At 37.0% G+C, this 17130-nt stretch overlaps 2 protein-coding genes across 2 annotated transcripts; both read right to left on the bottom strand.

Annotated features, from left to right (window-relative positions):
* Nucleotides 1-1332: 1332 nt before the first annotated feature.
* On the bottom strand, nt 1333-4418 carry LOC119778510 (probable polypeptide N-acetylgalactosaminyltransferase 8). Its single transcript, XM_038277772.1, has 3 exons — nt 4106-4418; nt 1696-1945; nt 1333-1528 (listed from the first exon to the last, which is right to left on the bottom strand). The coding sequence occupies exons 1-3, from the start codon at nt 4275-4277 to the stop codon at nt 1333-1335; spliced, it is 618 nt and encodes a 205-aa protein (XP_038133700.1). The 5' UTR covers nt 4278-4418.
* A 3067-nt stretch (nt 4419-7485) lies between these two features.
* Nucleotides 7486-15543, bottom strand: ndufa9a (NADH:ubiquinone oxidoreductase subunit A9a). Its single transcript, XM_038277771.1, has 11 exons — nt 15466-15543; nt 13598-13771; nt 13397-13494; nt 13225-13316; nt 12997-13138; nt 11693-11795; nt 11510-11580; nt 9357-9433; nt 8104-8199; nt 7838-7904; nt 7486-7740 (listed from the first exon to the last, which is right to left on the bottom strand). Exons 1-11 carry the CDS (start codon nt 15518-15520, stop codon nt 7570-7572), a joined length of 1146 nt encoding a protein of 381 aa, XP_038133699.1. The 5' UTR covers nt 15521-15543; the 3' UTR covers nt 7486-7569.
* Nucleotides 15544-17130: the final 1587 nt, after the last annotated feature.

Below are 17130 nucleotides of genomic sequence, written 5' to 3'. Positions count from 1 at the left end.
AGCAGTTGAAGAATTCCGTCCATAGACTTCCATTATAAATCTGAAAATCTTAAAATTTTCTTTTAAAGTTTGAAGCTTCACTGAAGCAAAACTGTAAAAGTGAGCAAAAAGCTGAGTTAAACAGTAATAGCAGAAAGATACGGAAACATTTTAAAAGTTGAATGGTGTTTCTAGCTGAAAGTATGCTGAAGTAGTTAAAGGTCGAAGATGATAAAGTTTTATCTGAATTTTGCTGAAATCTAAGAATTCTACATGCATTTCAATGGGACAAAAAAAAACGCAGAAAAAGCAGAATATCGCAAAAACTACAAAAAATATCTTTACCAAAAGACATAGCACAATTCTCCTGAACAAGCTGAACGTTTTGATACCAAAATTGTTGAAATCGGTTGAAAACTGCGGGACTAGTTAGAGTCAGAAAAAATTTGAAGTGAACAACAATAAGTGGGAATGCATAAGCATTCCCACTTGATAAAGAGAAACAGAAAAACAATAAGTGGGAATGCATAAGCATTCCCACTTGATAAATATAAACAGAAAAACAATAAGTGGGAATGCATAAGCATTCCCACTTGACTACAAGTATGAATCTGGCTTATGCCAGGTTAACTGATAGGTATGCAGAGCACAAGTTTTTTTGAGGTGGATTATTTTCCAGCCCCCTCTGCACAGGAGGGTTAAGGAAGGCTTCTTGGAGCCCTGTGGGCTTCAATCTTATCAGTTCAAGCCATGTGCTGACTTAGCTCAGGGTTATGGTGATTGAAGTCAGAAAAAACCTGTTACAGCTTGTAACATTTAAGGAAAATTCAACTGCATTTGCCACTGTTCAACTCTGCAAGGGCAGCAGTAAGGCAAATTTTCAACAAATACTACAGCGCTAAACAAGCCCACATTCAAACATAAGAAATAAAAAAATGGGGGTTAGTTACATTTTAAGAAAGGAAGCTGCGGATTTTCTGTACCTGCTAACGAAATTTAAATCAGCGGTAATCTGTGAGACCATCTTTATAATCGGTAAAGCAGAAATGGACCCCAAAATATTATGATGACCCAAAACATTTCACCAAGGACTGGTGGAGAATATTAGAAATGGAAAATTCTTGTATCTTGTTAAAGCTCAGTCTCACAGCTGGAAGTAAGGAGTTTTTTTAAGCTCCTCACTGATGGCAATCCAGCCTAAAGGGGATACACCATCAATAGAAGGGTAGGGAGTCAAACTTTTCCTCAGCTTGAAAATACATTTTTGTTTTCTTTGGTTTTATTAGCAAAATAATGCTACTTTTCACTAAATCATAGTTTTTAACAACGTCTTGAAAATTAGATATTAGATAATTAGATTGTTAGACCAAAGCCAAACTTACTGTAGGTACTGTGATCGTCCACCAGAATGATCTCCTTCAACAGGTGTTTTGGTGTGTGGGTAATGATGCTGCATACTGCCCTCTTAATCACAGAGAGAGCCTCGTTTACATAGATCAGCACAACGCTGATGCTGGGAAGATCTTTGGGATAATTCCTCTTCAGACATCTGCATGGTGTGAGATGATCTTTAACTTTTCCACACACACACACACACACACACACACACACACACACACACACACACACACACACACACACACACACACACACACACACACACACACACACACAAAACTGTATAAACTATCAGGATTTTTTTGCAGCAACACTTACCTGGGATCTCTCATGTCGGGAAGTTTCCGATCGAGAGGAATGCGGTTGCTAAGGAAGGCATTGTATCCATAAATCTGAAAAAGAGCTTCAGCCTCCTTCTGTTCCTCTTCTGACAGATCATCGCCCCACTTTGTAAACAGGAAGGAGTTGGGATATAACTTGGACACCGGATTTTTTGGCTTTTCTTTTTTCTTATTTGGAGGGAGGACTTCATTGGAGATCTTTTGGCTGGGTTTGTCTATGAACTTTGCTTTTTTGGGAAATACAAAACAGAAGTAAATGTTACTCAGTTTTCTAGGAGGAGCAACGCAGCAAAAAATAGTTTTTCCTAGAATAAGTGCATTTTGTCTTGAATTGAGGAGGTAAGCGAGACACTTTGCCAATGGAACAAGACAATTAACATTTAAAATAAGAAAAAACTATTGTATTGTCTTATTCCGAGTGAATATTATCCAATTATCTTATTTTAAGAGAAAAAATCTTATTCCATTGGCAAATCATCTTACCTACTCAATTAAGTCTAAATACACTTAATCACTTAAATTAATAAATCTTTACTTATTATTTCTAGATTGTTTTTGCAGGGAATGTTTGATCTTTGCTCAAAATATGCCTAGAATATTAAAAGTCGAAAGAAAATTTCTTGATTGATCTGGAAATTGTTCTGGAAATGTTGTCAATTTTTGGATTGCTTAGATGGATGTGCAACTTTAAAATATATTTTTTTGGAGTTTCTACGGTACTAGTGGCTCATTTTTCTCACAGAAGGCTGACAGGAAAGAGGGCATGAGAGAAGGGGAGAGACATGCAGCAAAGGACCACAGGTCTGATTTGAACCTGGGTCGGCCACGTTGAGAACTAAGGCCTCCATACACTAACAACTGCGGCATCAAAGCACGCACCTGACATGCAACATTAACTTTTACATCAAAACAGCCTACATCAGTGTTTCCAAACCTTTTTGACTTATGTACCTCTTTGGGCATTTTGCATGACCATGAGTACCTCTCTTAGTCAAAGTATTGATAATTGTCCAAAAGTGGAACCTATAATAATTGATTATAAAATCAACTTTATTTTACTTATTCTTTTCATTTAAGCATTCAATTCTTATCATTTATTCTTTCCATCTTAAACAAAAAGTTCTTGGAAGTTAGTAAGGAATCAAAATAAATACAAATGAAATCATATTATAAACCTGTATTTATTAAACTGGAGCTCTGCAGAATCCCGTTATATTTAAACTTGATGAGTTGGGAACAAAATATTGTTACTGACATAATTACTTTTACTTTGTTTTCATCAAGACCCCTAAACTGCTTTGATGAACTCTGATTGCTCAGTGTGAAAAACAGCTAATACCAGGCTGATCTCTAGATCCAGTCTCTTCCTCTGCTTGGTTTTAGTGAACTCAAACATATAAGAAAAACCTACTTTTTGGTTGAAAAAAGTTACATTTTCAGTTGTGTTCTAACAAAACAGATCCCAACTCTATTTTATTAAATAAAATATTTTCCTGCACCCCTTGCGATGCACTGGCGGACCACTAAGGGAATCACTGGCCTACACTGTACACTTTGCACTGCTTGTGCATTTCCTTTTGTTGGTGTTATCCGCCATTCGTAACGTTCATGTTGCTGGTCTGGAAACAAGATGCTGCCCCTCCCTCACATTCATGGCACACAGTCTCCAGCATGAAGCAACATTTTAAGATATTTTAATGTAGTTAAACTAATCAGTTATCAAGATCCCAGTATCATAATACTCAGTCCACCTTGCTTTACAGCCTGCTCAGACGAGCATTGTCAACACAGTTCCTTTTATTCATTGGGCTATATTCCAAACCTAACCACTTCCTGAACTTCAGCCAGCTTATCTTTCATTACTTAAGAGGCAGATTAATCAAGGTGTGGATTCTAGTAAGTTACTGAGATCATACAAACCTGGATTATTGATTTTGTCTAGTAATGAAAGGCAGGAAACAAAGGAGCTGGCTGAAGTTCAGAAAGTTTTGGAATCTGACATATAGCCTATTTGTGAGACACTCAGAGAATCAGCCTCAGGAATGTTCTAACAGTTTGTACTGTTGGTTTTATATCACTTTTTAAAGGTTACAAATAAATAGCTAGGTTATAGAAGGACAATTTAACCAGAAATATCATTAGATGTTAATACTCATGGTATTTTGAAGATAACTGGACTGTAGTTGATGTTAGGTTGATTCGGATTTGTTTTTATCATTATGATGATAGTTTAATATACATAATTTGAAGTTGTATTAAGTGTGACTTATCAAAGTTTATTCTAACTTCTTGCCTACAGCTAAGTAAAGAAACTCAAAGATCTTTAAGCAATTTCAAAGGACAGATTTAGTTGTTTGCTTTGATTTATTTAGAAATCTGTTACTCACCCAGCTTGTTTAGGGTTTCTTCAATTCTGTCCAATTTTCTACTGATATCCTCTTGATCTATGATTCTTATTGGATCCAACTTTTTCACCCCAAGCTTTCCAGTAATGGAAATAAATATGTACATCAAAAATAAAAAAGCTCCAATAACACCGACTCTGAAATACACCTTCATAGTAGTTTCAGACTGGAAATCAGGTCAATGTCTTTCTGTTCTCTCTACCATGCAGAGACTAATCAACTAAACAAGCTTTAAAGCTCAGGTTGAACTGTAAAACATGTCTTATCTGAAAGATAACTTTTATAGACCTGTGCAAAATCATTGGTTATCTGATTTTTCTCAACCTAAGTGGACCAGAAACATAAATATAAATGGCCGTAAACAAAAAAAGTCCAGTAAGCTGAGCTATATATTAAGGGTTAATAATTAGTGCTTCCTAATGTTATGTTGTCAATGTTTTTCTTTATGAGTTTAGAATAAAACAAGGCAGTGTTTATCTTTTATGCACTTATAATTGTTCATATTACTAATAACATTGTAAAGTCACAAGTGCTAAATGGAGATACATTTATAAATCACACATACGGTAGTTGTATTTGATGGTCAGAAAAGGTGCCTTTTTTGTTTTCACAGCCTTAAAAATCAACCTTAAGTCCTTAGATTGGACTAACAAGGCTTGTTTAGTTTAATCTAAATCAGGGCTACAGATTCATTAAAGGAGGAAATATGCACATCATATTGCATAGTCAGTATGAAGTCTATAAATCATGTAATATATTATACAGTTCCATCAAAACAAAATTAGCGTGTTAAAGGAATATAATACTGTACCCAGATATTAAGATTACACATACGCACTTTCTGATGACGTGCCAAAGGTGCTAAATTGATGATCTACATGTAATATACATGTATCTATATATTGTTATAGTCATTACATTACATGAATTTTTATGGCGCAACTTTGTGAAAAAGGGGTGTACCTATCAGCAATCTATCAGCAATCCAGTGAATAGAGATCAGTGCTCTATGCCACCTTACATTAGAACAACAAACAAGACCCAATACAGTCTGCAGGTAATGAAAAATACATGCTGAGCAGAAGGCTTACATTTCTGCCTGAAAAATATTAATTTTTTTCCATGGCATAGTAAAATAAATAAAATAGGATTTATTTAGATGAGGCTTTAAAGTAGTATCAAACCTAGACTGTCTGCATTGCATATATAATTCACAGGTTCATTAATTCTTACCTTAAACGGCATGTCATTATTATGAGGAGCATACTGTATCTTTCTAATTCAGAAATAAGGGCTTGAAAACAGTCTGTTTAGTATTTACACAGCCTGTATGAAGAGTTCCAGTCTGGCTTCCGACCACTCTTTAGCACTGAAACAGCACTCATCTAAATCACTACTCCTCATGGCCTCCGATTCTGGATTACTCACCATCCTCATCCTCCTTGATCTGAGTGCAGCTTTTGATACCGTCTGTCACACCACCCTCCTCAGTAGGCTTTAATCGATTGGCTTCAGTTCAATTAACTTTATTTATCTAGCATCAATTCACAACATGTCATCCCAAGGCACTTTACAGTTCACCAGATTATATAGTCAAATTGATTCAAAGTTTTCTATCTAAGGAAAACCATGGCATTGACTCTCTGACTCAAAGGTATCCCTCACACTAAGCATGATTGAAGAAATCTCCAGCAGAACCAGGCTCACTGTGAGCGGCCATCTGCCGAGGCCGACTGGGGTTCAAGGAGACAGAAGCATTGATACAAAGGGCAACTGTAAAAGGTGACCCCATCCAGGAAACACACAACCAGGCAGAAAAGCTCCAAGCCAGCTTCCATGTCAAAGGGTGGAGAGAGCACATCCAGCCAGTTACAGTCAGAGAAACAGGACTACACTGAAAAATAGGCCGATCTCGAACATCTATAAACAAAGGTTTGATCACTAAGCATCATTAACGCTCTGTTACTTCCTACTTCTCTGGTTATACTCAGTTCATTCAACTGAAGACCTGCAAATCCATACCCTCCCCGTCAACTCAGGTGTGCCCCAGGGCTCTGTCCTGGGGCCCCTCCTCTTCATCATCGACCTCTTTCCCCTTGGCAGTATCGTCCGCCAATTTAACATGCATTTCCACTGCAATGCTGATGACACCCAGCTCTACCTCACCACAAAACCATTGTCTTCTCTTCTGCCCACCTCCCTCACAGATTGCATCTCTGACCTTGGTTCACCAAGTACTTCCTTCAATTAAACAGTAGTAAAAGTAAGGCTTTCCTTATTGGCACTAAATTCTTCTCTAAACTATTTCCAAAACCGATAGCCCCTCCATCTCACCTTCCCCCCAGGTGACCCCTGGTCACCCCAGAGTCTGGGTGTCATCCTTGATAGCACCCTATCCTTTTAATCCCATATCAATAACATTACCTTGTTTGCCTACTTCCACTTAAGAACCATCAACTGCCTCCGTCCCTCCACACTCCGAGTCTGCTGCCATACTTGTCCACAGCGTAGTCACGTCCTTACTGGATTATTTATTCTCTCCTCTTTGGCCTTCCTCAAAAATCACTCCATAAACTACAACTGGTCAAGAACTCAGCTGCCCACATTATAACAAGAACTTATTTCCACCACATCACCCCGGTTCTCCAACAGCTCTACTTGCAGTTCCGCATTCAATATAAAATTCCAATGGTGACATTCAAGGCCCTTCATCACCTTGCCCCCCCATATCTGTCAGGCCTCCTGCATGTTCCAACCCCCTCCCACCCTCTCAGATCCTCATCTGTTTTACACCTGCTCGTCCCTTCTGCTCATCTTGCCACCATGGGGAGTAGAGCTGCTGTGCCCCCCTCTCTACCACCCCTACCTAGAAACACGGACTCACTCCTCCATTTCAAATCGCCTATTCTCTTTAATATCAATTTCCCTGTTCCAGCCTGTGCATTTTTTTAAATGGTTTTTGTTTTGACTTTTTCTGCCTTTTCTATTTGTTCAGTTTTTACAGCACTAGCGGCTGTTTTTTGGACAATAGGCTGACAGGAAAGGGGGTATGAGAGAGAGGGAGAGACATGTAGCAAAGGACCACAGGTCAGATTTGAAGCCGGGTTGGCCGCGTTGAGGACAAAACGCCTCCATACATGGGTCATGTGCTCTAACGACACAAGACCAGCCTGCCATTGTTTTCATCCGTTGTATGGTGACCTTGAGTGTCCAGAAAGGCGCCTTTGAAATAAAATGTATAATTATTATCTGCCTTTTATAGACACTGAAACAAATACAATTATTTTATATAACTGATTTGTTTTAGTATGATCATTGTTTAAAAATTTTATACTACTGTGAAGCAGAAAAAACCCCACAAATACTCTGTAAGGATAGTCTTTTATTTATGTACAGAATACCACTAAAGAAAGACGAATTATTGAAGGAGATTTTCCTGCTTTAGTTTAATAGTTGACTGTCTTGGCAGGCTTTGTCTCGTCCAGTTCAGCTTCAAGGTAACGGAACCGGCGATGGCGACGAAGGATCTCAATTGCCTTTTGCTCTACAGAGGAAGCTGTGATACCCAGATCCTCCAGGCCAGGAAGTCCTGGATACTTCATGTCTGTTGTGTGAAACTTGGGAAAAAAAATCAAGTCACAAGATTAAAGTTAATCATTATGTAGGAAAAACTAAATCTAACTCAAAGAACCAGTCTGTTTTTCATGATCTTACCCTGTCGATTTTATCTGGAGTTGTCCATGGTTCAAAGGGATTCATTGCAAAAATCTTTGCTGCGAGGCTAAAAATAAGAAGCAGGCACTTCGTCATCACCCTTTAAACATAACAGTGTTTAGACAAGTTTTGTTTAAAATATGTCTAGGATAAAAGGGTAGAACGTCAACATAGAAAATTTTTTTTCTTTTAACGTCATCTTTTGTTGGGTCCAGATCCTGTGTGTCTAAAGGGGAAAGAGTGTCAAACTGGAATTGTGTGCTTACTGGTAGAGAGGGCGAGGCAGAGGGTAGGGCACGAAAGGCCTGTGGGCCACGGCGTAGATGTACTCCACCAGGTCATGAAGGACATAGCGGTTTGGGCTTCAGAAACACAAAGTCAGTTATTAATAGACTGAACCGATGGACCCAGTTTTTCCAAAGCAACAATGACAAACAGTGACATACTGACAGCCTGAGGCCAGAAATGTTTTCTGTTAAAAAAAAAAGAACTAAAACCAAAAAGGCTTCTTAATTAAAAATGTATTTATCTCTTAAAAAAAGAAAAAAAAAGAAAGAAGCTTTGTCTAATAATTTAGCCAAAATTTCAATGAAAGTAAAACCACAAACGTATATATATATATTTTAGACAAAGCTTTATTCTTTGCTGTTCACACCTCACATTTCCACATTTTGTCACATTAATTAATCTTGCAAAACAAATTCCCCGCCCCCTAATCTGAGCAGAGCAGTGCTCTCTGCATGTTTGCTGTGTAGAAAACAGCACTTCTCTTACGTTTCTTCTTTTGCTTTTCTATAACAAAAAAGGATTTGTGATGTGCGCCAGTGGTGGCGATCCAGGTGAATGTTTAGCCCAGCTGAGCTGTGGATCTCTGCGGGTTCGCTAGAGTTACCTTGGTTGTCTCTGCTGTTTCTCTGATAAATGCTCTCCTTCAGTCGAGGAATTTACAAAGAGCTTATTGGTGTGGTATTTAGCCACTTTACATACTTCTTATGAGATAACAGTAGGCATGGCGGGGCTAATAATGAGGTCACTTCTGATGCACGTTGGTTACTTTCAAGTTTTTAATATAATACTTATGTTAATGCAAAGTATTTGGAGAACCTTGGATTATTTTAGATCACAACCATCCAACCTCCCCAGTTGCTCTACAACCTACTAAAAACCCAATATTATTAATAAAAATAGTAATAATTCTGTGGTTGTAGTTTGACTAAATTGGGTAAAGTTCAGGATGTGTAAATAGAACATTAAATACTCTTAATGATCTGGGTAACAAAATACAGTTAGTCACTAATATTTTGGATGATTTAACAAGAATCTTTGATTTTCCCTCTGAAGGATAAAGTTGTGTGTGTGTGTTTTGTTTTTACAAAATTAAACACAGGGGTTCCTCTGCCTTAACTCTACAGTGCATACAGTACATAAAAATTATTTAAAGGCCTACTTATGAAATTGTGAACATATTTTAGATATTTTTTTTTTTTAAACTCTGACTCAGAGTAGATCATTAACTTACCCAACAAGGGCGTATGTCTTCCCGTTAGCGTCTGGGTCTCTGATGGCATTCACGATGGCTTTGGCCACATCCACCACCTGAGAGGGGGGAAAGAATCCGTACCAGTAGGTTTATTACTCAACTGGGCTTAGCGACATTACCAACATCTGCATTTGCTGCTTCTAACAAGCAAACTGATTACCACACTCAACATGGACCAAAGGAAGTGAATAATAATTTTAAAAAAAACTTGACAAGCACATTTGAGATAAAGGTTATAAGACCATCTTGATGCTTCTGTGACTACAGTTGAACATATTATTCAGACATCTAAGATCCATGGGACAATAGCCAACCTTCCTGGAAGAGGCAGCAGGAGAACATTGATGGCAAAGAGATAGATTATATATAGGATAACAAAAGAGCTCAGAAAAAACTGTCTAATGAGATAAAAGGTGAAGTAGTGATGATGTCATCAACTGAAATTGTTCTAGTGTGCGATATAAACCCATTGTGGATATGCAAACCTTAAAATAAATCTAATATATATATTATTTGTGTTCTAAATTTGTATTAAAAATAAATCCGTAGAGTAAGACTGTTTTACTACACAGGTTCAAAGGTTGAAATGACAATTTTATTTACAGAAATTGATTGATTCCCCCCAAACATTTCCCCTACACCACCTTTTCACATTTATGAGAAACATAATGTGAGCATTTCTTTGTGCAGCGCTGAAGCTCCTGGCGCTGTTTTCTGTGCCACGCCAACGCTGCTCTTCAGCGGGCGGAGGGGCTGGAAACCTGCGGTTTGCCCGCAACTGTTTTACCAGTTCAAGGATAAAATCTCTGCTGGAAAAAGTGACATTCAAGCAGCTCCTGAACAAAACCAATGCGTTTATAGCTGTTATTTTCAGGAGATTGTAAATGACAGCCATATGCAACCTTTGCGTCGGAGCTTTTACAGAATCCTTTTTAATCATCTGATCTGACACGTTCACACCGACCTGTGTGTGATTATAGTAGACCACAGGCTCTGGTTTGGCTTTTGGGTCGCTGAGTGTACCGGCTGAGGCGTGGGCACTGCTTGAACAAAAGTTTCACTTTGGTCTGATGGGTCACTGATACGTCTGCGTTGATCATCCTCTGACTCGCTGTCAGAATCTGAGCCGCTTCCTATTAAGTCCTCCTAATCGGTCTCTCCCTATCCACCCGAATCGCTATCATCAGTATTTTTGAAGCATTTCTAAAGCCTGTTTAGCTGTTAGGTTACTTCTGAAAGCTGTTTTTTTTCCATATTAGCCAAAGAGTTCTAGGTGGAATGTTGGTTGCTAGGCAATGGTACCGAACGTAAATCAACTGCGGGAAGAATTTACAATGCAACTAATAGAGCCGTCAAAATGACGGCTGTGGGAGATCGAGGTAAAATTAACCATATTTTATTTTTTATTTTATTAAAAAAAACTATGTGAAAATTAAGGAAATATAGAAACAGAAAAAGTCAAATAACATGAGCAACATCAGATTCATTTTAATTTAAATACAGTTCTTTCCCTTTTAAAATCTCAGAACTGTCAAAATGACTGCCTTGGGAGTTCTAGTGTTAAGGAACTTTCTTATTTGCATGAGACGCACCTCTGGGAAAAATGTAACTAAGATGCATTCATAACCCTTTAAATAACTCAAGTGAAAATATAACCTCTTGGCGGGGGTAAAAAAGACAAATTGGAATGTCCTAAACTACACAATGAAATCTGAAGAATACCATGAGATTCTAGAGAGCAATGTGCAAGTGGCCAATGTACCCTGACCTAAATCTTATTGAGCATCTTTGAAGGAGCTGAAACATGCAGCCTGGAAAAGGACAATTCAAACCTGAGACACCTGGAGAGGTTTGCTCATAAACAGTGGGCCAAAATACCAACTGAAAGGAGCAGAAGTCTCATTAACACTTGGATGAAACTTTTAATTGCAGTAATTGCATCAAAAGGTTGTTCAACAAAATATTAAATTAAGTCTGATTTTGATCTAGGTCTGTTTCATGAGTTTTTAAAAAAGATTTTAAGGCTTTCTCTTGAATTGCTGTAGAGGCTTTTCACTTTGTTTGCAAAATTCAAAATATTGCATATTAGAATAGAAGAAAGAAAAAATACATCTTCCTTAAACAGCACTTACATAAACCGGTTGTTTCACAGTTTTCTTTCCCAGAGCCAGAAGAGGAATAGCGTTGCCAAACCAGCGCATATCTGAGAATATGGCAAAGGTTGTGAAATTGTAGCTGTTTAACTGTGTTTCTATATGTTTACTTTCACACAAACATCGTAATTAGTCAATGACTTAAGCACAAAGTGTTCTTACTTGCGTAATAGTTGAAGAATCTGTCCTCCCTGCCAAACATCTCACTTGGCTTCATGATAATAGCATCAGGAAACTCTTCTCTAACGACCTCTTCTCCTACAGCCTGGGGCGAGAGAAGAGAGAACAGGTTTTGGTCGCTGTCATACGATGATGATTTAGACATGGCTGACGTCCCAGAATCTTCTAAAACGCCGAACTTTCTTTGTGTTATTTACATTTTGGGCATATACATAGAATATTCAAAACGAGTCGAAAACTTAAGTCCAACTACAGCCTAACTTATGCATAACGCACAGCAGCGTAATCCCCATGAAATGATGCACAAGCCAGTGTCCTGAAGGGGGCAGCGAGGCGCCCGGCCTATGAAGCACAAGAAGATTTGCCAAAAAAAAAAAAAAAAAAAAAAAAGGGGGTTACAGTTTGGTGCAGTGGTGGCCTAATCGTTCGGGGGGCATTGCATTTGAGTTCCATAGGTTCTGAGTTCAAGCCCCATTCCCACAGACTGCCGCTCTGGGTCCCTGAGCAAGATCCTTCAGCTCACACTGCTATCCAGGCGTCACACAATGGCAATTCAGGGAGTGAATTCCATTGCTCTGTACTCGTGACAGTGTAATGACAATAAAAAAGCTTAAAAAAAAAAAAAAAGTCACAGCACATTCAACACCCTGTTTGATAGGAAGTTTGTTGGCCCTGGCCGTGAATGCAGGAAGAATCCATCACACTCACCTTCTCCTTCACCCAACGATGGTGAGGAAGTCTGGAGGAGAACTGATTGTTTCCTCCTGTTTCTACCAAAACGCTGCCAATATGCCATTATACTGTAGCTGTAAGTTAGAAACATGTTCAGCGGTCGTCTGGAACATGTCAACGTTCATATGTGTTAGAGATAAGTTCTTGATAAGTACGCATAAGTTATACACACAGTACTCATAAGTTTTGGATAAGCTAGACGCCACAACTTATGAGTAACTTAGACTCAACGTATGTCAACAATCAGATAACTTACTTGTAACTTTTGGCCCACGTATGAGCATACGCTGGCATATGTTTAAAATTTGCTCAAAATTTCTTGATGTACTTCCAGTATGTCAACGTGCTCATAACTTATACAAAACTTAACCATAACCTAGCCAACGTATGCCAGCAAATTTGCCAAATTTTTTGTATGCTGGCATATGTCAGCTAAATCTCCCAAGTTTGACAGCGCCATTATGCAAAAATCAGCTTTGGCATAAAATGTAACTAGGCACATATATGACAGACCAGTGTAAGTTGGTGTTAAGGGTCCAGAACCAGTCACAAACCTTGTTCCTCAGATATTTGGAGGGGCTGCGGATGTCGGCGTTGATGTGCGACATGTGGATAAACTTAGAGATTCCCGCTTCCTTTGTTGCCCTGGCAAGTTGCTGAGGGATGTTGACAAAGACGTCCTCAAAGCGGTAGTTCCTTTTTTTCCACCAAGAAAGAGGACAGAACTGCTTAATTCATTTTAAACATCACCTTTGACAATTTTTAATTCTAGATTAACTCACCTCGTTTCCCACTCCCTGCCCACCAGATTGATGACCACATTGGAATGCTCGATGGCCCGCTGGATGGACTCTTTGTTTCTTGCATCCCACTCCTTTTACACAGATGACCACAAAGCGTTTTAGCAACAATTCAATCAAATATTGCCTGTAAATGTATTTAAATGCTATTTACCACAAAAAGGATTTGCCCCAGATCACCCATGGGCCTGAAGTGCATGAGGTCATACTGATCACAGCGGTGGGGGATCATAATCTGAGATCCTATCCGACCTGCAGAGCCATACAACATTCAGGGAACTTTAAAACCACTCAACAATAACTTGCTAACTATTAGGTCTGTAATTCCACACAAACACAAAAAACAAACCCTCACCCAGCCTGTTGACCACATAACGTCCCAGGAAACCTGTAGCTCCAAACACTGTGGCGGCTATTCCACTGGATGATGAGCGTCCTCCTTTCCCTTTGGGGATGACGGCATGGTGCAGCTTCCTCTGCTGCACTGTAGCGACAGATGCAGCTGCAAAGGCACTAGGACAGGAGCTGCCTGATAGCAGGAGAGAAAAACATATTAATAACTAATTTTCTACTCTATTATTACACAAGTCAACTATTTAAATATTCTTTTCAACATTACAGATATAAAGTTCCAATAACCAACAGAACACACTTTGATGTAAAAAGTAATCACATCATATCTGGATTAGAACAAAATTTTTGTTTTCTTTTCAAACTTAAAGAAATATGTTAAGGCTGATACAAAAATCGTTTTGTTGTTTTTTTTTTTTGGGTAACTAATTTAGATTGATTCAGATTTATTTTTCTAATAAATAAACCATAAGAGAAAGGAAAAATGTGCTGGAGGTTATTTTTGAAAGCTTAGAATATTTTAAATTCAACAAAAATGAAGTAATTACAAGGCATCTTCAAAAAGGATACAAATGACAAATACTTCCTTTCAAAATAACGCTTTAAAATAACCGCTTTTTGTTTGATAGATGTTTTGTTTCATTCAGGTTTGTACTAAACTTGGAATGAAAAACATTAACTGCAGCTTTACATAAACGGTGTTCCACATAATCTGTTTGATTTAAATGAAGATGAACAACAATTTATAAACCAAGCAATAATCAAATACTAAAAATCAAATGTCTGAATGTTTACATTTTCTGGTTTTCATTATATCTTGGTTACATATATATATATATATATATATATATATATATATATATATATATATATATATATATATATATATATATATATATAAACTTAAAAGCTTGGTAAAGGCCCTAATCAGCTTTATTTTTCATTATCCGAAAAATAGAGAAACAAAAATGAAGCCTGATATTTAAGCTAAACACAGGAACTCTGATATTAATTAATTTTCGTTTAAGCAAAAAGGTAGAGCACAGATTGTTAAATGTTTGATTATCTAAGAATCCAATCGATTAAGAAAGTTCATAAAAAGATTTAACTAAACATGTTTAAAATGACATAAAAGCAGGACTCGAAGCAGTGATCTGTGCATGTTTTAGACATTCCACCTAATTTCCACTGACAGCTGACTAACAGGTTTTGCTGCAGCAGGGTAACATTCTATGTAGTGAGATAAATCCCTGAGAAATGCTCATGCTTGACATGTCTGCTAGTTTAAAGTAGACTTTAAATGCAAATCTTTTGGGGTCATTTTGGGTCATACTGTCAGACAGGCCTCATGATATGTTGAAACAACCATTCCATCGAAGCTGCCCCATTTCTTAACCTTTATACGTGCTTCTTTGTTATCGACTGAAATGTAATATACTTCTAGAGTAAAACTATGACTTGAAATATTCACTCAAACATTTCTGCTTACATCTGTTATCACAAATATCGCTTGACCAGATTTTCAGCTAGCATAAAACCAGGATGATAAAAGTTTCGTATTGCTGAACTAAACCTTAATCCTAAAATAAATGTATATCTGTTTCACTGAACAACGCAATGATTCAAGCTTTTTGCATATATGTCTGCAGTGCAAACACTCAGATAAACATCACGGTTTCATAATAAACGTATCAACTAGCTGCAACCCTGCTAGCGGATGGTTAGCCAAGCTTGTTAGCAAGGTCACTCTAGCAGAGTGTCCTTTCTTCATGCCAGTCGGTGTTAGAGGGGCGAGTTTATTCTAATGAACATAAAACATATTGAGCTGCAAAGCCCATATGATCAAACAGCTGCTGTTCTTACAATACTTACTTGAAATCTTTGAAAGGACACCCGCAGGACGGCTAACCAACACTACGGTCGCCATCTTTCCGACTACGGCGACTGCGCAGGTTCAAAAACAAAAAAGCGCTCTGTGGAAGTTGTGGTGTAAATGCCCCCCCGTGGCAAAAAAAACATCCAAGTTCCCCAAGTTTAACACAAGATTGACTATCTATCTATCTATCTATCTATCTATCTATCTATCTATCTATCTATCTATCTATCTATCTATCTATCTATCTATCTATCTATCTATCTATCTATCTATCTATCTATCTATCTATCTATCCATCTATCTATCTATCCATCTATCCATCTATCTATCTATCTATCTATCTATCTATCTATCTATCTATCTATCTATCTATCTATCTATCTATCTATCTATCTATCTATGTGCTAAGATTTAAAGATATTTTTCAACTGCACGGTGTTGAATATAAATTGTACAACTAATACACGACCCAAATAAGGCTGCAGAATTGAAATGATTGTAAAATAAGCAAAGTAATGTATTTCCTGGTAAAACACATTGAAATGCATGCTTTCCCTTCATAGGTAAAACCCCAAAGGGGCAATGAATCTGTCCAGGAATAGAAAACGGATGTATTTTTATATCATAATAAATCTGAATTTTTATGTTGGTATCATGTTTGCTTGTCTATGTCAGACAAAAAAAGGAAGATGTCTGTCTTTAAGTTCATGTTTAATACTGGGCAAAAACAACACATATCGAGAGAGAAATAATTTAAACTATATACACAAAATGTCATTTGAATATTTATTTCAGCAAAAATACATAAAAAGGACTTTAGGTTAAATTATTAACAGCTATAATACATTTTCTATTGATGAAACTATTAACTGTTTTTACATTGTTTTAAACCGGATCTCTAAAACAACCAAATTCAGTCATAAGTACAGACAAAATTATTTTTGACAAATGGAATTAGGTCATCATATTTTTGAATAAAAGGGATCCTGGCAGGGTGTCGTCAAAAACAACAATAAAGTGCTGGATTCCAAATACTGCAAGGCACGAACTATCAATAACAAGATTGCCTTTTTGCTTCTAATATAAAAATATAAGAATAACAAACATACAAAAGGATCCGTAACAGCACAAGTAAAACCTTGTCTAAATTCTGTTTTGTTTTACATTGTACAAGAAATTGCAGCAGAAATATATACATTAGATTCTTTTACAAATCCACATTTTGGGATTTGAAAACACAAGACATATTAAAACAAAGACTCCAAGCTATTCCACAATAAAATAAGAAAAAAAAAACAAGTAATACAAGTCATCAAATTCATCCTAAAATGTATCTGATATCTATATATATATATATATATATATATATATATATATATATATATATATATATATATATATATATATATATATATATATATATATATATATATATATATATATATATATATATATATATATATATATAGAGAGAGAGAGAGAGAGAGAGAGAGAGAGAGAGAGATACATAAAAATCCTTTGGCTCAGCCATTATTCAACACAATATCTTAAGATTTTCAAACTAACATGAGAACAAAGAGCATCAAATAATTTTAAATATTTTTTTCACTTGGGCTTGTTTAATAATAACCTTAATTTAACCACATAAAACCTTAATAGGA

Source organism: Cyprinodon tularosa, unplaced genomic scaffold, assembly GCF_016077235.1.
Source record: "Cyprinodon tularosa strain WSP-4 unplaced genomic scaffold, ASM1607723v1 ctg1340, whole genome shotgun sequence".
Taxonomy (NCBI): domain Eukaryota; kingdom Metazoa; phylum Chordata; class Actinopteri; order Cyprinodontiformes; family Cyprinodontidae; genus Cyprinodon; species Cyprinodon tularosa.
The sequence above is the reverse complement of the archived record's forward strand: the minus strand, read 5'-3'. Positions and strand labels throughout refer to the sequence as shown.